The 22,358-nt window shown below is 35.7% G+C and overlaps 1 protein-coding gene across 1 annotated transcript in view; it reads left to right on the top strand.

Annotated features, from left to right (window-relative positions):
• OTOGL (otogelin like) overlaps nucleotides 1-2,199 on the top strand; it is a 160,313-nt gene extending 158,114 nt beyond the window's left edge. The window contains exon 59 of the mRNA XM_066257586.1: nucleotides 413-2,199. Coding sequence (XP_066113683.1) covers nucleotides 413-613 — 201 coding nt within the window. The 3' untranslated portion in view covers nucleotides 614-2,199. The remainder of the gene's footprint in view (nucleotides 1-412) is intronic.
• Nucleotides 2,200-22,358: the final 20,159 nt, after the last annotated feature.

Below are 22,358 nucleotides of genomic sequence, written 5' to 3'. Positions count from 1 at the left end.
AATTAAGTTTAAATATATTTGACTATGTATTTTCTTAACTATGCAATTTTACTCAGCAAAAATAGTCCTAGTTTTCATTTCACCTCTTTTAATATGACCTGTCCAATTCTATAGTTGACTTGAGCCACGATATAATGTGTGTTTAATAGACTCATTCGATTATGATAAATACATTGCTGATACCTGTCTAGTTATGTGAGCACATTTCATACATTGAGTTATGTCAGTATTGTTGTTTTAGGCATGGCCATGCACCTAAGTTCCTAAGTTTCAACCTAATGTGTTTGCAGTCTTAAAATATAGAAGCTTGAAAGCTAAAGTGATAAAGAAAGCTTTGCTTTCATCTGACAGTAGAATCTAGTAACCCGATTTTTAAATTTTAAGATATTTTTCTCATTGATTCTCCTTACAGATAGGTGTTGCATCTTGTGATGGAAAGTGCCCATCTGCTACCATATATAACGTCAATATCGAGAGCCAGCTAAGATTCTGCAAGTGTTGTCGTGAAAACGGAGTGAGAAACTTGACTGTGCCTCTGTATTGTTCAGGAAATGGCACTGAGATCATGTACACTCTCCAGGAACCTATAGACTGCACCTGCCAGTGGAATTAAACTTTTGGATTCCAAGAACTCTATGCAACATCGTAAATCAAATGGAGTTAACTTTTAGCACCATTATTTAGGCACTGGGCAGATTTATACTGTTTACCGATAATGTATTTTTCAGGCTATTAGGATACAGAAATTAACACGTGTTGCAAAATATACACAATTTCTACAAAAAAATTAGATGTATTGATTTACTTTATTTTAGAAAGCAAATCATTTTAAGTTGTTCAGCTGAAGTACTATTTTGCATATCATTGCAACATACCACAAACCTGAGATATGCTCATTAATTAGGTTATTTTGGAGAATTTTTGCAATTCCACTCAATAGTTATTTTTTGATTTGCAAAGTCTGCCATAGCTATACAAATTAAGATACTATTTTTTCTCTACTGTTTAGTCTGGTAAATGTAATCAGTAAAAATTGGTATCTGTATAAGGAGTCGTATGCTTAACGAGATATCATATGGGATTTTAGGATTTTTTAAGCCTAATTGGATATTAGGGATATTATTGCAAATTCCCCTCATTTTGCAGGTATAGCAGATAATCAGAGAAGCTGGTGACTTCTACAAATTAATTCACTGTAATAATATACTGAATTCACATTAACAGTTGGATAAAGTCTAGATCTTTTATATTCCAATCTTATGTTCTTTTCTTTTGAACAATATAATAAGGTGTCTATCAAAGAATCTTTCATTCTTAAAGAGTTAGTTTTGCATAGAATTAAGAATTTTAATTTTGATGCCTTTACCAAAAAAAAAGGACTAACAATGACATGCATATGTATGTATATACATACACATAATAGTTATTCCAATAATAAGGAATGGGGAAATGTAGCATCAGTTTCTAAATAGAGGAGGGATATGTTGGGCTTTTATTTTTTATACCATTAAAATATTATTAAATATGTTGTTAGTACCTTTATTAGTTATTTACTGTCTCATGCACATCTGATTTTTGAGATGTATTTGCATACTACTGAAGTTGCATGCTACTTTGCTTTCTATGCTGCTGCTTTGCCAATGAAGAATGAGATAAAATTATATGAATGTATTAATAATTAATTCTATAACAAAATGCTGCACTTTTACATACAGTAGACTATTGACAATTGCAAGGAATATATCTCGAGATCTTTCAAAATCTCCAAATTTTTTGACACTTATAGTTTATAATTATTTGAGTGTCCTTGTCTGTAAAAAGGAGAGAATGCCCTACTTGATAGTATTGTTGTGAGGACCAAATGAAGTTAGATATCAACAAGAGAAGAGTCAAATTGCATTGAAAAGCAGATGTGGCTCAGAAATGAATGAGACATCTTCAGTTTTGAAATCATGCTTCCCAGAAAAATTGCAACGTATCAGATATTTTTGGATCTCTAGGATTACTTAGAAATGGGTGAAAAAATGAAATGAACATCTTCAAAGTTCCAGTGTCTATTCTATATAAAAGTTGATTTTATCTTATTTATGCTTAATGTGTTTTGTCTAGATGTTAACATTTCAATATTCTTTGACTCCTGTTTATATATAGGCTGAATCAAATGTTTTTGTTTAAAATAAACATTTTGCTTAAGAAAAACTATGGTGTGCCTCAAGCAATGCACATAATATTGTATATTGTCTACCACACATTTCTTTATTTTCATACTTTGTAAAATAATTATTAAATTTAAAATATTAAGTCATCTTTAAACCTATCTCTGGGAAAAGGAGAAACATTCTCCAAGAACTTCATAAATATTCTCTATACAGTGAAAACATCTTGAGCAAATGCTTCATGCCAGGCGTGTTCTAAGCTCTGAGGACACTAGTGAACAAAAAAGACACAAGGCTCATCCTCACACACCTTTCAGTCCGGTAAGAAAGCAGACATTAGGTGGATAAACACCTATGAGAAAGTTCATAGAGAGAGATCACAACTGTTTTTGGAATGTAGTATATGATAAAGATGGCCCTCTAATCAGAGGAATACAAATGAACTTTCTGTAAGTGGTATTGGACCGATTAGATAATAACTTGGACAAATAGAAATTTGAATCTTTTGACATCAGGATTTATACACCTATTGATATCAGGATAAATTCTAACTATATCAGAGGTTTAAATGTTAAAAAGAAAAAGAGGGTAGAACTTCTAAAAGAAAATGGGAAGAATTCATTATAACCTTAGAGTAGGAAAAGGCATTCCCTTCTGCCTCAAAATTAAGAAGCCCAAAATAAAAGACTGATAAATTTAATAAGGAAACTAAAAACACACAAACAAATTCTGCCAAAACAAAAATGCCAGAGACACAAAAGAGAAATGTAAAACAAAAGCACAATATTTGCAATGTATCACTGGTAAGGGCTAATCTTCCTAGTCATAAAGAGCTCCAAAACATTATTAACAACCTAATAGAAACTCAGCTGGGAACTTGTACTGATAGAAAAAAAGAAAGAACGAAGAAAGAATACTAGTAGACCTTTTAACAATGAAAAGATAATTTAATAAAAGCATTTCAAATTCAATCTACACTGAAATACAATTTCTTACCTCCCATACTAGTAACAATTCAGAAATTTAATTATACTTTTATTTTTTTAAGGCTCTAGGAAAACAAGTACTTTCATATGTCACTAGTGATGACACAAAACAGTAGAAATCCTGAGAATTTTTCAATGTCTATTAAAATTTAGAGGTGCTTTTTGGTCTGACCAAGTTGTCTAGGATAAATATCCCAAACAACTGTACAAACACAAAATAGCACTTGTACAAAGTTATCTATTGCAGTATTGTTTTTAGTACAAAAGATTGGAGAAACAAGACTGGAATAAATTATATGAATCTATATCATATAGTACTATGTGAGTATAAAAAAAGAATGAAAAAAGAAATTTCTATACTGCTGTGAAATTATCTCAAATATATTTTAAATGAAATAAAGTATAGAACAACATACATAGAATGCTAGCTCTTTTAAGAAATGGACAAAAATAAGAAAATACCATCATATTTACTTATATTGACATAGAAAAAATAAATAATAAAGTAGTAAAATGGCATAAATAAATGGTGGAAGTGGATTAAGATTTATGGAGACAGATAAAAAAGATTTCTCAAAATACAACTTAATATATCTTGATTTTTGAACTATATATCATATACTCCACATTTAAATTAGTTATAAAATGAATATATAATAATATAAATAAGTAAACAATTCTAACTACTGACAACTGTTATAAAGGAAAAGTAGAGGTTGCTATGGGAAAGTGATAAAGAAAAATCTAGTTTGGATTGAGTAGAAAATAAAGAGAGACCTCTGAAATGATATGCAGGTTGAGACTGAAGGATGAATATAGCTAATGGAGCATTTCCAAGCAAAGTGAATAGTGTGTACTAAGGTCTTGTGAGGGAAGGGCCAGGACAAGTCAGGGAATGTCTTTTGTGCTTTTTGAAAAATGAGAAGTGTGTAGCAGGATGGAGCTAATGAGATGGGCAGGGAACCAAAAAATAAAGAAATTGGTTAAATTCTATTGACATAGAAAAGATGAGAAATGGCAGTGACATTACAGACAGAGGAAGTTGTAGTGTACAAGATATATTTGGATGTCAAGCCAAGAGGACTTGATATCTATGGTACAGAAAAGTGTGTTGAGAATGCCTCTAGTTTGATGGGCATCTGGTTGGATTGAAGAGCATTTAGGGGATGATTAGGCAAATTTAGAATCCTATGCTGGACATGTTGATATGGCCAGTTAAACAACTGAGTGAAGTTATAAGTACATGGCTATTTCTATTGGTCTGATTCCAAGATGAGAAATCTGTTTTATAAATTAGGATTTTATATATATATATATATATATATATATATATATATATATATATATATATATATATATATATAAATGGTATAAAGCTATGACAATCAATATAGTTAGCTAGGGCAAGAGAACAGTGAAAGAAAAACAATCTAAGATCAAGTCCTAAAGACCTCTAACATTTAGAGATCACATGTAAAAGAATAGTTAGGAAAGGAGGCTGACGAAGTACAGCCACAGAGTGCAGGAAAACCTGGAGCTTTAATGGGTGTCATGGTAGCCAAGGGAATAGAAGGCTAAAAGAAGAATAATCTTAGGATAATAGATGCTTAAACAAACACATGAGAATTATTGAATGACACTGCAATAAAATCAACATTTACGAAACTATTTCTTAACTTTAGTAAAAGGCAAAAGATTTATACAATCTGAAGAGAAACCAGAGCATGATTTCTTAACTTTAGAAAGCAGTGACAGGATATAAATATATTATCAATAGTTGTTATGTTAAAAGTAGTACCTGAATACTTATATGTGGGTGGAGCACAGAGCACACTCCTAGCAGCTGTGGCTGATACAATGCTGTGAGAATACTCCAGCTCCCAGAAGCATCCTGGGCATACCAAGGATGGAAGCTCTCCCACTATAAGGAAGTGACTTAGCGCCAACCACGTAGCTCCCTGATCTTTTCAACCATTGGCTATGAAGGACACGCTGTAACATCCTATTGGCTGAACCCATGTATATAAGCTAGCTTACTTCCTGAATAAAGTGGATCTGCGTCACTGAACCTGGTCCCTGGAGTCAGGTCTTTGCATCTCCATCGTCCTCACCCTCGGCAAGACTTGTCCACACTTATACATTTTCTACTTATATTCATTTCTTTGATCTAGCTGTAGCTGCTCTAAATTACATCAGATAAAACAAAATTAATTGTTTAATTAATGGGCAAGGAGATTCTATAGTTTTTAATGTGATCGATGCTTAGGAAAACCAACTCTGGAACTAGGCTATATAGGCTCAAATCCCAATGATGTTATGTACTAATTTGGGGGAGGAGCTGCGCATGAGTGCCACTTTAAAGGATATCTTCCAAAAAATTTGAGAACATGAGACAAGCAAACATTGATATTGGCACAAGAATGAAATGTGCATTAATATTGACTTCCCTTGCTTGTCAGCTTTATTCTCTCCCACTGTGTCCCAGGTTGCTCCATGTGCAACTTTGGCCTCTGTTGTTCTCATGGCCACAGCAGCTCTGATGAAACAACCTTTTTATATCTGTCAACAAAAGGAAGACAGCTATCTCTGAGCGCTAGTTAAAAAATCCTGTGCAGGCAAGAGAAGTGAAAGCAAAAATTAATGAATGGGACTACATCAGACTAAGAAGTTTTTGCTCAGCAAGAGAAACTGATAACAAGATAAACAGACAGCCAACTAATTGGGAAATGACATTTTTAAACACCTGCTCAGATAAGGGCCTAATATCCAAAATATACAAAGAACTCATAAAACTCAACAACAAACAAACAAACAATCCAATAAAAAAATGGGAAGAGGATATGAACAGACACTTCTCCCAGGAAGAAATACAAATGGCCAACAGATATATGAAAAGATGCTCATTTTCTTTAGTTATTAGAGAAATGCAAATCAAAACTGCAATGAGATACCACCTCACACCTGTTAGATTAGCTATTATTAACAAGACAGGTAATAGCAAATGTTGGAGAGGTTGTGGAGAAAAAGGAACCCTCATCCACTGTTGGTGGGAATGTAAAGTAGTACAACCATTATGGAAGAAAGTATGGTGGTTCCTCAAAAAACTGAAAATAGAACTACCTTATGACCCAGCAATCCCTCTACTGGGTATATACCCCAAAAACTCAGAAACATTGACTCGTAAAGACACATGCAGCCCCATGTTCATTGCAGCATTGTTCACAGTGGCCAGGACATGGAAACAACCAAAAAGCCCATCAGTAGATGACTGGATAAAGAAGATGTGGCACATATACACTATGGAATACTACTCAGCCATAAGAAATGATGACATTGGATCATTTATAGCAAAATGGTGGGATCTTGACAACATTATACGGAATGAAACAAGTAAATCAGAAAAAACCAGGAACTGCATTATTCCATACATAGATGGGACATAAAAGTGAGACCAAGAGACATTGATAAGAGTGTGGTGGTTACGGGGGGAGGGGGGAGAGGGAGAGGGAAGGGGGAGGGGGAGGGGCACAAAGAGAACTAGATAGAGGATGACAGGACAATCTGACTTTGGGTGATGGGTATGCAACATAATTGAATGACAAGATAACCTGGACATGTTATCCTTGAATATATGTATCTTGATTTACTGATGTCACCCCATTAAAAAAAAAAATCCTGTGCAATGTTTGTGCAGGCTTGCTTATCCCTGACCAATCACGTTGACAGTAGGCATGTATTAGTTTCCTACTGCTGTGAAACTAATTACCACACATTTAGTGGCTTGAAACAAAATGTTCATTATCTGTCAGTTTCTGTAAGTCAGGAGTCTGGGCAGGGGTTCGCTGGGTTCTCTGCTCAGGATCTCATTTAGCTGAAATTAATTTGCCGGTTGGGACTGTGATCTCATTTGAGGCTTGGGTTCCTCTTCTTCCAGGCTCATTCAGGTTGGTGGCAAAATTAAGTGCCTTGTAACTTTAGGACTGAGTTCCTTGTTTTCTTGGTGGCTGTAGGGTGGGCACAATCGCAGCTCCTAGAGGCCATACTCATGTTCTAACAACTTGATCCTCTTAAACTATGATAGCTTTCTTCTTCAAAGTTATCAGGAGAATTCCTCCCTTGTCTTATATAATGTAATGTAATCATGGAAGTGACTATTCCTTCATTGTTGCAGGTCCACCAACTCTCAAGGGGAGGGGATTATACAGGGTGTGACAATCAGGGGTGGGAACTTCAGGTGTCTTCCTAGAATTTCAGCTACAGTGAGAACCATTGGTCATCCCTGTGAGTTCACAGAGCTCTGTTATCCTCTGCTTGCCTGTAAAGAAACAGAACAGTACCACTAATTATCCAGGGTGAGTTATTTAAGAAAGGATGTGTTTATGTTGGCCTTTGTTTTTTCCTGTGATTTTTCAAGGTGTAAGGATAATGAAGCTTCTCATTTGATAGAAAGCCCTTGTCGTCAGTCTGGGTTCAACTCTGTCCCTCCAGCTAAGATACTTCATCAAAGTTTCTCAGTGAAAGTTATTGAACCAGATTCATTAAATATGTTAACTGTGCTGATAATCTCCTTTAGAAATGAGTCCCATCCATCCTGACACACTTGTTAACGAATCTAGCAGGAAATCCATAAACTTAATGGACCAGACCTCTGAATTGCTGCACAGCCACTCCCACCCTGGAGAGGAAGATCATTTTTGTTTTGTTCCATGTCTCAACATGACATTTGCATTTTTGTCCACATCAATGGACATAGATAAATCTGAATTTTACTCTTGGATTCTGAAATGTAGCCAATAACACTTTATTAAATGTACCATTTTACTCAAAGTAAGTTAATTTGGATTGATTTGGGTGATTATATTGTTTCATAAAAGAGCTATAGCAATAACTATTTTCCATATCATATAAATGAATATGCTAAAAAGATCATACCACAAGTATTGAGGAAATTCTACTTTGCAGAGAAGACCAATCTTAGTTACAGAACAAAAACCAGTCTTTTTGGTATCACATTAAAAAAACCAAATACAGATGGAAAGAAAATTTTGCTAATCCATCTTTTATTTTCTTTTATAACACATGCCGGGAAAATTACACTTTGGGATTCTAGAGCAACGGTGGCTTTCCATTAAGTAGTGCTAGAAATATGTCTTATTTTGATTACATATCAGCTTACAAAAATGTTACTTTTGTGAGAAAATTTTGAGTAACATGTCATCTTTGAAAGAAGACATTCAAAAAGAACAAGAAACCTAAGATAGTAAAGACAAAAAAAACCCCAAAGAAACCCCCAAAACAAAAACAAATAAAACAGTACCATTAATTCATCCAGGTGAGTTTTAAGGAAAAATATTTTTATGTTGGTCTTTGTTCTATTTTAACTTCAAAACAGTATACTTTTCCACACTGGAGAATGTGACAACCGTTATGGTAAAGTGTAAAGCATCAGGATACAGAGGTTCTCAGGTTCACTGCAAAGGACTCTGAAAAAGACCCCTGGAGTTGAGAGCAGAACCAGAAGGGTTTTTATAGTAACTTGTAAATTGTGCATCAATTCTTCCAAACTGACAGGACGCATGTTAAAATTTATATTTGCTGTTTCTGAAAACATTTTAAAATCTTTATGATGTGGTAAATCCCAAGTGTAACCTGGAAAAGGATAAAGTTTTATAATATTCCTTGAACAAGTGTTTATTGGAAAAAATATTTGTAAATGCCACAGAAGCACAGAGGAGGGGATGTGACTCCTCTTAGGAGTACTCAGGAAAAATTTGTGAAAAAGGTGAAATAGGAGGTAACTAGGGGGAAAACAGAGTGAACTGAAAATGTATGACGGAAACTGCAAATGTGCCTGATGACTTCAAAAGTAAGAAATTCGGGAGGCTAAAGAGCCTGGAAGACATCCTGATTAGGAAGTGCCATTCACAGAGCATGCTTTTATTAGGGAAGATTAATCTGAAGACAGTTGAAAATAGGTTAAAGTAGGAAAAACTAGAGATAGGGAGAAATGTTTTAGATCACTTTAAGAAGTGATAAAAGAATGTCAGGTATCTAGACATTATACAGTGATTTAAAATAAGTATATACCTGGTATTCTTCCCTCTTATGGGCACATAAAGGACTCCTAAAGCCCTTGGAATTTCCTAAGTGATGAGAACATTCAAGATGTCTTTTGTTATGTTAATGAGGCTACTTTCTGACCAAACCTAAAGATGGGGCTGTTTGCCTAGAGAGAGCCCAACCTTTGATTAGAGGGCTGGAATTTACAGTTCCTACCTGACCTCCAAGGAGGGGAGAGGGAATGGAGGTTGAATCAGTCTCCCGTGGTCAATGATTTACTCAATCATGCCTACATAATAAAGCCTCCACAAAACCAAAATGGAAAGGATTTGGAGACTTCCTGGGTTGGTGAACAAATGAAGATGTTGAGAGGATGGGCCACCTGGAGAGAGCACGGAAGCTCTGCACCCCCCCACCCCCACCCCCGTATACCTTGCTTCATGTATCTGTTCCATTTGACTGTTCCTGAGTTATCCTTTCATAATATACCAGCAATCCAGTGAGTAAATAGAGTTCTTGAGTTCTGTGAGTTGCCCTAGAAAATTAATCAACACAAGAATGGGATTATGGGAACCTCCACTCTATAGCTGGTTGGTTAAGAAGAAGACATAACCTGGGCTTGTGACTAGTGTTACCAAATGAACCAGGTTCAGGGCAGCTTGTCACAATCAAAGAGACGAATCAGACTGAGTGTACAGGAGTGTCTTTAATTCAGATATAGTGGGTACCCTGAGAAGGGAGGGAAATCCAGTCCACAAAGCTCCCTTAACACTTCCTTGGTGCTGCCAGTATTTATAAGGTTCAGGGAAAAAGGGGGAAAAAAGTAAAAGTCCATGCAGTTAGTCACATAACAATGTGCAGGAGGTGGGGTTCAGCTGCAGAAATGACTCTTCTACAAGTTCTTTTTATGTAACACAGACCCAATCAGCAGGGTCCTATCTGGCATCCTTGGTCAATCTTCAAGGCAGAGGGGGCAGGTGTCTCCCAGGAACAACTGGGACCTGCCACCTCTGGGACCATCGGCCTCTGGGAATTACCTGTGAAAAGACTCCCTATTTTCTTAGAAAACAAAGATTTAAGATTGGTGAACTGAGCTTCTAATTAATATATAGGCCCTAACTTTCACAGTAAATTCTGTGGCTAGACTTTCACAAACAACTATTATAATATACATCCCCTAATGGTCAGGTCCCTCCCCAATGTAAGCTTTCTTTGACATTCCTGCAAAGGTAAACTTTTCGCTACACTTCAAAGTAAAGACCAGGGAGCCATTGAGAGAGAAGAGCAAGCAGATTAACTATATCCTAACCCTTACATATCTCCTACTCAATACAACTGAAAAGCTACTATTCCTGAATCCAAATTTCTAACTTTTGGGCTCCCCTATTACTAGCATCTAAAGATGGGAGAGGAAAGAGTCTTGCAGGACTGAATTCTTTATCTATAGAATCTGATGCTCTTTCTGTGTAGATAATACCAGAACTAAGCTGAATTGTAGGACACCTACTTGGTATCCCAGCATTGCTTAGCAAGCACTCAATATTTTGATTGAATAAATGACTGGAAGTTGAAGATGAGGAAGGGGTGGGTATTATGTTTACTTGCATATTTGTCACATTTCTACCAGGAAGAGGTTATACAAATATGTCCACCTAACCTTTGGTGAAGATACGGCTTTTCTTTCATGACAAGTAAGTAAACAAGACCCCAAACACCATATTTTCTAATAGGAAATTCATGTTATAAGATATTAATAATATCCACTATTGTCTAAATGGCTCCTGTCTGAAAAGTAAATTGTTTTCCTTAAGAATAAATACTTAGAACTAATAATAAATCTACCTTTTCTTTTCTTAAAAGAAATGACCCATAATTTTCTTGAATCTTTCACTCAATTTTTCTATACATAAGTTCTTAGGCCAAATACAAGTGTCAGGCAAGAAGAAGGTCACACTGTTTCATAGGAGATCTCTTCAGAAAGGAGAACATTTTCAGGAACCCCTATTGATTAACTTATTAAGTTTACTGACATAGTACAGAAGGTGGTAATATTATGACGGCTGCCCATTTAAAATGCCATTATTGCAAAGCATATATATGACAAAAAAGCCATATCAAGATATATGTACTTTATTCAATTCACTTGATGGCATATTTATTAATTATGACCAATTTCTGATTTTTCTTTTTTTACCCCATTTTACTGAGATATAATTGACATATAACATTATAAAAATTTACAATGTACATGATGATTTGATATATGTATATATATTGCAAAGTGCTTACCACAATAAGTATAGTTAACATCCTTGACAGAATTTATATTTGATCATATTTCCCAAAGCCTAGAAGGTAATTCACTGGCAACAAAATCATTTTGTGATATACTGCTTTGACACTTGTTACTTTTACTTTTTTACTTTTTAAAAAAATTATTGATTTTTTTTTTTAAGAGAGAGAAACATCAATTTGTTGTTTCACTTATTTTATGCATTCATTGGTTGATTCTTGTATCTTCTCTGACCAGGAATTGAACCCAAACCTTGACAACCTTGGAATATCAGGACAACTTTCTAACTAGCTGAACTACCAGGCCAGGGCCTGACACTTGCTACTTTTAAACAAAAAATAAACAACATATAAATAGTTCATATCTATTCCAGCGCTTGAATTAAGACATAGTCTGTGCCATTATGGAATTCATAACCTGGCTGAGGACATAAGTACATAAAGGGTAAATTTTTGTGCTACAATATAAACAAAGTTCTCTAGGAGAACAGAAGTGGAAATGTTGACAGCTTATACTTCATTGAGGGTATAAGTTAGGGTGCCATGGATGAGAGGAGAGAGGGGATGATGGAAAACAAATTTGGTTAGAGATACACTGTAAGCAACCAAGAGTCAGAATAGGCTTTTAAGTAAGCAGCCCAGTAATGATCATGTGAGTATTTTAGAAAGATCACACTGGTTAATAATGTGTAGGAGAGACTGGGATATCACACAAGAAGACATAGTCCAGGCCTGACCTGTGGGGGTGCAGTAGATAAAATGTTGACCAGAAATGCTGAGGGCACTGGTTTGAAACCCTGGACTTGACTGATCAAGGCATATAGGGCAGTTGATGCTTCATGCTCCTCCCCCCTTCTCTCTCTCTCTCTCTCTCTCTCTCTCTCTCTCTCTCTCTCCTCTGTCTCTAAAAATGAATAAATACAATCTAAACATACACATATACTATTTTTAAAAAGACATAGTCCAACTATGAGTTTGTTGGAATAAACTGCAATGAACCAATACCAACTGTCACTCTAGTGTATTAAGTATTCATACTCTACTAAGCACTCTGCAACTTTACTCTTGATCACAGTCAGCGGTTCAGAGAGATGCTCAGCTAGTAAAAGAAACTAGGATCTGAAGTTTCAACTCTTAAACGTGGCATAGCTCAGAAAGAGAGAGAGATAATGAAGGTTTTCAGTTATAGCCATGGCTGTGGAAATAGGGAGGAAGTAATCACCCTAACAGACGTTTTAGAAGTAGAATCAAAGGGATTTGGTGGGACAAGTCGGCTTTAGGTAGTGAAAGAAAGATATGAGGATGCAGAATTGGTGGACTTTTTGTTGGTTTGGTTGGCTGACCCTCAGCTCTGAAGGGCTGGGAGAGGAAAATTATGAATTCTGTTTTGGAAGACGGTTTGGAGTTGCATGTGGGGAACATCCAGGGAGAGGCCAGTGTGGAGCCTTAAATAAGACCTGAAGCCCTGGAAAGAAATGCTGCCCTAGACAAAGTGATTGGGAGGCTTGAATATGCCTGAAATCACATCAGTGAACAAATTAACCCAAACTCAAGGAGGAGACCACAAATCAAGTCAATTTTTAAATTGGAAATGTCACAGGATGGTGTGGACTAGGAAGATGGATGGAAGAACCAGGTGAGGGTGACGTCAGGGAAACTGAGAGGATCTCAGGAAAGAGAAAGGGTTCAATTAAAGCTGTCCAATGTTGCAGAAAACCACCAATCAACCACCTAAAATTTTAGCAATGAAAGAATGTGGCATCACACATTGCCACGTTGGTGAACTTAAAACCCCCGGACCAGGGCTTTTCCCAGCCACACGGTCGACTTCTGTTTCTTTTTCAAGAGAAGCCAAGATTTCCTAATTGCGTTCCCCGTCTCGCCTACCCTTTCCTCCCCCTTCCACAAAGAGTACGATTCTCCTCCACCTGTCAATGTTTTGGGATTCGCCTCCCACTGCTCTTGCTTCAGGGAGCTGCTTGCGGTTGCCACGGAGACCTCCACTTAATTAACCCGAGCGCGGAAGAGGGCACCGCGGGCGGGGAGAACAGCGGGCGGGAGGAGCGGAGCAGAGCCGGGCTCGTGGAGAGCAGCGGCGGAGTCGGCGCGCCAGCAGCCCTCCAGGTGGGCTGCAACCTCGGCCGCCAAGCCCCGCGCCGCCGCGTCCCCGGGGCCTGTCACCGCGCGCAGCACTCGGCTCGCGGAACTTGTAGAGCACGGGCGGCGCGGCCCGCAGTCAGGGTCAGGGTCAGAGTGGGGTCCCGGGGGTTGCGGGAGCGCACGGCGCCTGCGGGCTCCGCTGCTGTATACCATCCTCGCCCCACCGTCGCCGCGCTCTGATTTCTAGGTCTCGGTTCTTTCCTCCAAATCTCACTAGTCTCACCGTTCTGAAATCCCCATTCTTTCCTTTATACTCTTCCTCTCTCCAGCGGTTACAAGTTGGTTCCTTCGGACTCTTTCTAGAACAGTGCGCCTCAGAGCAGCTCCTCCCCGCCTTTCCTCCACTCAGGGCGCAGATCCTGTGACTCACACTGAACTTGAGCGGGGACTTTGGGACTCGAAGGACAGGCTGCAGGAGCGATCTTTCTCCTTCCTTAATCTTCATTATTGCACACGGGACTTCCACAGTCTACGTTACACTTTGATTTTTATTTTATTTTTTTTCCTGCGGAGGGTAATACCACAACCCCGAGGATAGGGCAGTTTTGCTGAGAAAATTGAACAAGCTTTACAGTTTTTTGGAGTCTGGATTGACTATTAGGTGTTTCTTTTTAACTGGGTGCATTTTATTTGAGGTGAATACTTGCTTAATAATAACTAAAGAGTGTTTTGTAGGAAGAACCCTGCTTTAGAGATCTTTGAAACATCCTGGGTACTTGTTTACTATTAAAATGACATTTTTTTTTTCAGTTTTAGAAATATATTTCAAATACAAGTTGTTTTTTTCTTTTTAGTTTAAGTTGATTGTAAAAGTTCTTAGGTCCCAGGGACTCTAGGTTCCTAGGAGAATTTACACAAACTTAAATAACATTTAAAAAATAAATTGAAATAGATTTTGAATGTTTCCCCCATTTAGGTTGCAATTTCATGAATAGTATATTGAAATTCTTTTCATGACTATAAAATGTATGGAATTACTTCCAATGAAGTAGTGTGTAGGTGGTGTTCTAGATTTTCATCAATTAAGGTTAGTTTCACACAGTTCAATGTGTGAATTCATTTTATTTCTAATACTTCTTTTATATTTAATTATGGCAGCTTTTAGAAGCAAATTATTTTGGTAATTGTGGGAAGGTACTGATGTTACCATTTTAATAGGTGGCAAATATCATGAAGCACCTGCATTTTAATTCCTTAATAATCAGTTGGATGAGCAGTCAGTCGAAATGGAAAAGTCATGACATTAAAGTGATACATGCAAACATACACACACTACATAAAGAATGTCCAATAGTTTAGTACTGAATCTAAAAGTATACATATTTAATTGAACTAAATATATTTATTTTCCAGATGGAGAAATTAATTATTCTACTGCTTTGGATACAATATGTTGTTAAGGTAAGACATTTTTGATGTGCCCTTTTTGGGAAAATTAGTTAATAGGCAGAATGATATTGTGTTGAGTCTATCCATTTTGGAATGTAGTGTATTTCTCTTCAGTATATTCCTTAAATACACTAAATATTAGGTTTACTACCTAAGAAAAAGTTCTTCGCTAGGTGCTGCACAAATTGGTGCATTGCTTTCAGAGTGTATTGGGGATTTTCAGTGGGGAGAGAGAGAAGAATTTGATAAAAAACATGGTCTGAAGACTCAACTTATGGTTGTTTTGATAGGAATTTTGATCAATATATCATTCTGAGAGTTGAACACTTTTTTCTGTTGTTGGAAACATGAAAGGTCTCTAATCCTGTAGTCTTTTTTTATTTTTTATTTTTTGCTTCAGTTGGTAACATTTTCTTTACTTATAAATGAACCAAAGCTATAAAGTGACTGAGAGTCAGACATTTTGCATTCAAACTGATTTTCATTGTGAATGTATAATCAAGAATGTCTGTGAAATAATTTAATTGTGTAGTTGTTTCCATCAAGGGACATAGGTGCCAGGAAGGTGTGCTGTGCTTTTCCTGTGACTTTGAGTTTCTCCTGCCTCTTCTGACCCTGGGAACATAGTGTTTCCTAGTTTGAGAAATGTTGGGTCTTAAATTTCCTTGCTCTTATTTTACTTGCTTTTCCTAAAGTATTCTCAAAATTATGGTTAGAAATAGAGTATCCAATGAATGTTATTTTACGTTAGGTGTCAAAATTGATATTGCTGAAATATCTTTCAGTTCTAATTTGGCATAGTTTAGGTTTCATTTTTGTAAATTGGCTTATAAAATAATAACCAAGAATGCATTTTTATTTATTTATTTTTTACCATTACTTTTCTTTCTCATTTCAGATCTCAAAAAGTTTTTATTATATACCAATAAATAAAGAAACAACACCAATTTTTGTTGAATGGGAAGAGTTTCCTAAGGGAGGAAGTCCTGAATTTTATTTTTTAAAATACCAACTTGTTAATAATTTTGCTCAAAAAGTAAGGCATCATTATTTTTTGGCACTGATGAAAAGTAAACACAGGGTAAATCTGTGTAACTAAAAGCCACATCAGTAATAGAAATTAATAATTATTGTGACTTCTTACATTTATTTTATTAATACATAAAATATTAGCATTTTATGAAGTATCTTCAATAAATAGATGATCAAAATAATATTTAACTTTTCCATAGGAATGATTAATTTTTCTTTTTTAAACTATAGAAAGAGTAGTTATTTAAAAAGTAAAATTTTATGTTAAAATAAATATTCCATATTGGAAAAATTGTTTTTTATAAAAGAAATATTAAAAAGTCAAACTTAAATGTATCTGCACAGTTAGTAAACATTTCTTAAGCAGATGTATCACATCATTTACAGAATGTCAAAAGCATTTCTGCCGAACCACAAAAACTTCCACAATCAATGATAACACTAGAAGAAAATGAAGACTATCACATTATTATACAGTCCATAAAATATGGACAAATTTTAAGTGAAAAGTCATTTCAAACTCGTAAGTAAAATGTTATGTATATGTTGTTCACTACATTACTTAATTATAAAAGGAAATATACCAGCTAACTTGAATTTTACAGTGATTAACAGATATGCAATGGTAGTTGAAAATCACACCATGATAATAATATTCTGTTCTTTAAATATAATGTAAATTTCAATACTTAAAGGAAATCATAAACTAAAGTAAGAATAACATTTTCAGTTTTGACATTTAATGTGTAATAATATAAATATGTAGGTATAGTGGAAATGTTACACATAGTTCAGGTTATTCTAAAAAATATTATAATTTGGATTTGTATCCCATTCCTTCTAAATAGGGTACAAGAAATTTCCATACGGCCTCAAAAATTATTTTATACTTAAATAATGTTTTCCTACCATGGCCAATTTTTGTAATTCTATATTCTTTGTGTTTCATTCAGTTTTATTTGAAAAAAAACTACTAATTATTGTTTTTTATATTTTTAGGTGTAATATCAACTAAAAATATTAAAACAATAGCAACTAGTACAAGTGTTTCTTTTAACTGGAGTGTGCTATTCTCCAATGACATTTCAGTGTCAATATCACTTCATAATTCTTCACAAATTATGCAAAAAAATGTCATGGTTTATGAGTGGGAGGATTTGAAACCTGACACTTTATATACTTTTACTTTTGGATTTAAACAGCTGCATTTGGATTTTATAAACATACTTCAGAGACTGGATGTTCAAATTGAAACAGGTATAGTGATATTTGCTTCATTATTAATCAATATATTTATTATATATTTTGTAGATATCTTGGCAGTTATGTTCTTTTAAAAAATGATCTGAGCGATTATTAAGCACTACAACTTACCTGTTTATGAATTAGTCCCCACCCTAACAATATCATTATGATATTTTACTGATTTAGTGAACAAGCTGCATTTAGCAGTATAAGGAGAAGAACCTTTTTCTTCCACCACTTCTTTTAAATTGAACCAAGTGGGTCCTCTCTCTCTCTCTCTGTCTCTCTCTCTCTCTTCTATTGTAGCAATGGTTTGTATAGATTCCATAGCTTTTTAAGTGACTTTAAAATATCAATGAATAGTCACATTTTCAGGTATTAGAAGTTCCATTAAAATATAATTTAAACTTTTTCATTATTCATTCCTGATTAGACACCACCAAATTTAGATTGCTGCAAGGGGAAAGGGAATGTGTTCAGGTTTTTTGTGTGCTTTCCTGGTTCCACTTTTCCTTCTCCTACATAGTGGGAAAAGAGGGAAGATAAAAGGCCATAGTCAAAAATAACTGATGAAAGCAACACACTCACTGTCATGGGCAGAATCCCATTCTATACTCACTCTAGGAACAGTCAGTGAACCACAAAGTATATTTACAAGCGAAGTGGAAAAACACTTGAAGAGTAAGAAAAAGACAGCAAAGTAATTAAAGCATCCCCCTGCTTATCCTCCTCCTTCCCCTGTGAAAAGAGAAGACAACAGTTTCTTCGAAAGACCCTTCTCGCATCTTCCTCGTGTTGTGGGTTGAGGCATGGGTGATGCATCAATGAGAACTAAAGTAGAGCACGTTCTCTGATGAGGCTGAGATTGCCTCAATCTTTCTATGGCATACAATCTTAGAGAAAAATGCTAGGCAGCCATTCTAGTTTTTCTGGGAGGGTGAATGCATTTGAAGTGGCAGAGAACAGAATTCTTAGTAAGCGTTTTTGTCTAGTTCTCAAAAATAAAAAGGAACATGAAATATTCTTACATAGTTTCTACCAGTATTAAGAATAAAAGAGAGGAAGGGAAACCTAAAGTAACTTAGAAAACGGAAAACATCTGTGGTTTTGTTTTAATTAAGTTCTAATTGGACAATAATTCTGCATAATTAATTCTTACAGCCACTTAAACTATTTTAATTGGTAGTAATTCATTTACTACTTGAATAATAACAGGTTTAGCACTTTTATTAGTTTGGGAGAATTATAGGCCAAGTGCACTATTAATACTGTGCAGTTTTCACAATTAACTTCTATAGATGTTAAATGTAATTTTGAATTGTTATATTACTGAATTCATCTTTAACCAAGCATTTTTTTTTTTTGGTAGGTTCATGTTCACAAGGATGGGTAGCATTAAAACACAGCTGTTACAGAATTAGCAAGGAGAGTAAACCGTGGAATATAGCCCAGCAACACTGTGGGTTATCCTTAAATTCTGCACACCTTTTGGATATTAAAAATGAAGAGGAAAAACAATTTATATTTTCCCATCTCAGGTCAAAGAATCAAATAATATCATGGACTGGTCTTAATGATTTGAAGGTCAGTAAATGTAAAGAGACACACATTACATGATAAACAAAAATGTTTATGTTCTTTTATTCATTAAATTAGTCTTTATTCATTTGCTTCTTCCTTTATGCAATAAATATTTATTGAGTACTTATTATAAGCCAGACACAACTTCTCTTTTTATTTTTTCAATCTTTTTCTCTTTTTCTCAGAGCAGTTATAGGTTCAAAGCAAAACTGAGGGGGATGTCCCGAGATTACCCATATACCTCATTGTCTCCACCCACCCATAGCTTCCCCGTTATCGACACCAGAGTGGTACATTTGTTACAACTGAAAAATTTACATAAGCCCATCCTAATCATCCAGACTTCACTCTTGGTGTTGTACATTCTGGGAGTGTTGACAAATATGTAATGACATTTACCCATCATTTTGGCCCATACAGAGCACTTTCACTGCCCTGAAACCCCTCTGTACTCTGCCGATTTATCCCTCTCCCACCTCCCTCAAACTCGTTTGTAGGCATCTATTCTTTACCTAATTTTCCTTTAATTTTGGTCTTCCTCAGACCCCTCTATATTCATTTAATTGACCTCACCCATTTCTTTACATTATTTATCACCTAAACCGATGACTCAAACATTTATCTAGCCCACTTTCTCCTTCTGAGCTCCAGACATCTAATTTTCTTCTAATTATGCCTTGTGAAATCATCCACAGACATGTCAACGTTCCCAGACTGACTTGTCATCTCCTTCCAACCAAACCGGCTTCACTTCTTCTATTGCTCACCTCTGTGGACAAAACAGTAGTATTGCTCCCGAGAACGCAGGAGTCTTCTCCATTTTCTTTTTTTCACTCCGTGCATCCTGGTTTGTGAAGTTTAATTTTACTAAAAATGATACATAAAGACTTGAAGATTTTATTCAATACCAGTAAAGAAGAATGTGCGACATTTTCCGCCAACTTCCCTAACATTATGGGATAGCTCATAAATTTCATTTTGGTCAGCATTTTGTAGGAAAAACCTAGCCCTAAAACAATTATTTCTGTCTAGTTTGTGTTTTCTTCCTGATGATCCGTTTAATTTTACATCCTGCTACTCAAAGATAAATCTGTTCTCCACGAGATACCCAGAACTCTAGTGACCCAAGGCAAAGTCTATTCGTTTGATACAATTTTTTTCCCCTGTGGAACTTTGCATAAGCTTGAGGAAAAACTATTGCCAATATTTAATTGCATTTATTATTGAGCTTCCTTTATCTTTTAATAGGCAGAGAATGAAGTTCTAATATATATTTCTCAAACCACAGTTTCTTATAACATCTTAGAAGTCCCCTTCCCAGCATGCCAGGTTCTTTCAAAGTATACAAGTTAGTGTATATATTATTGTTTTCTGCTGTTAGTGTGATTGTTATAAACTGTTTAAATTAGAATTTCCCCTTCCAATAGTTAAGGTTACTGGTTTCTTTTAAAGGTTCAGGTCATCTGGTGATAATTGTCAAAGATTCTCTAGAGGCAACCTGTGGTTGCTGTGAATTTTTCAAAAGTGTCAAAGCTATAGTCCCAGCGTTCAAGATACTTAAAAATAACTTGGGAGGTAAATGAAACATCAAAGTAACTCTGACAGTTTTATTTATACTACTAGCTGAATCCTGTAGTATCTCCTAAGTGCTGAGCAGCATTTCATGTGGTTTCTTGGAATGCTGCTTAGCACTTTATACGACATATAAGAAATTGGAGCGCAGGGAGATTAGCTTGTCCACGTGGGCAACCATCAGAGTCTGCTCTTAACCACTGTCCTCTATGACCTCGGCATTAAGCTGGTCTCTGGAGCTTCACATCAAAGTCACCTGCTGGGTTATAATCCATGTGGCAGTGTGAGAAAGTAATCCCTTCTTTCACCCTTGCTGAATAAGTGTGTTTGTTACTGGACTTCAAGGGTAAACTGTGTTATTCATCATTGAATTCCTAACTTCCCCTGGGGCCTGGCACTCAGGAGGAACTTAATTAATGAAAAATTCATTGTCTCTGTAATCTACTTTGTGAAGCTTATATGGGTGACCCTCATTGAGTTCTCATTCCAACCTTTCGAGGTAAGCACTATCATTCTTCTCATTTTATAGATGAGAAACGTGGAGCTCAGAACAACTCTGGGTCACATAGCTAATAGTTGGCCATGTCAGACCTTGAACCTGTGTCTGTCTGACCGGTGCTCATGCCCTAACCACTTGAACATACTTTCCTCAAGCCTCTGTCTGTTTTCAAAACTGTGGTACCATATATGCAACAAAGCAGATTCTTTGAGGAAACAACATTTTGTTAGGTAGAATTGGAATGTGCTGTTTTAAAAAATCTCTAGAACATCTGGAGGGAGCAGTTCCCTTTAATCCTTATCTGTGCAACTAGCCTGGAGCTGTGCTCAATGCTGGGATGGCATGCTAATCAAAACAAGGACACAGTTTCTGTCTTCATTGAGCTTGTCATCTCTATAAGAGTGGTATTTATTGTATGAGGAGCTATTATGTGCCTGGCGTTATGTGAACACTCTACACCTGTTGACCACCATACAAAGTAGTCATGACTATCTCCATTGTACAGGTGAAAAAGTTTAGTTTCTTAAGATATTGACAGTTGTCCAAGAATAGACAGTAAGTGGCAGAAATATTGATTAGAATACAGCTATATCTTTGTCAAAGATTGTATTTTTCCTTTTACCCCTTTAAGGGGGGGTAGCCACCTGACTAGAGATACATTTAATACTTGTGAGAATTAAAGTTGGTGATATTCACTAGTGATATCACTTAGCAAAAAGTATTAAAAACCTCTCCTAATGCATACAACTTGTATGGCGACTTGAAGTAAAATAACCAACATCTAATGAATAATGGGTCTATGCCTGGCATGGTGTTGAGCCCTTTACATGTACTGCCTGTTTAATTCTCACAACTTATGTGTAGATTCTATTATTATACCCACTTTACAAGTGAGAAAATAGAAGCTTAGTGTGAGATTTAGCAATTTGCCTGAATGCATATGGCTATGAGTAAATGCAGTGAACTCTGTCCCCAGCTCAGAATCTTTCAAATAAAGAGAATCTACATAAATATGTATTAAACTGGTTGATTATTTAACAATCTTAGGGAATTTTATACTGTAGGTGTGACTAATAAAACTCTTCAGGTACACTTATTTGAGCATATGACAGTTTTCCTTTAAATTGACTTAATTTGTACATCTTATTACAGAAAGAAGGTCATCTCACATGGACAGATGGGTCATCTTTTGGCCTTAAGGAAAATGAACTCTTTTCTTTTCCACTGCTACCCAAGAATGACACAGATTGCTACATTTTACAACAAAATGCAAGTGGATCTAACTATTTTTTTGCAAGATTTTTCTGTTATGTTCCATTGCCATATATTTGCAAATATAAATGTAATTATTTTTATTAATATTCTTATGCTTATGCATCTCACCTT

The sequence above is a fragment of the Saccopteryx bilineata genome, chromosome 2 (assembly GCF_036850765.1).
Source record: "Saccopteryx bilineata isolate mSacBil1 chromosome 2, mSacBil1_pri_phased_curated, whole genome shotgun sequence".
Lineage (NCBI taxonomy): Eukaryota > Metazoa > Chordata > Mammalia > Chiroptera > Emballonuridae > Saccopteryx > Saccopteryx bilineata.
Note: the sequence above shows the minus strand (reverse complement) of the source record. Positions and strands in the feature narration are given on the sequence as shown.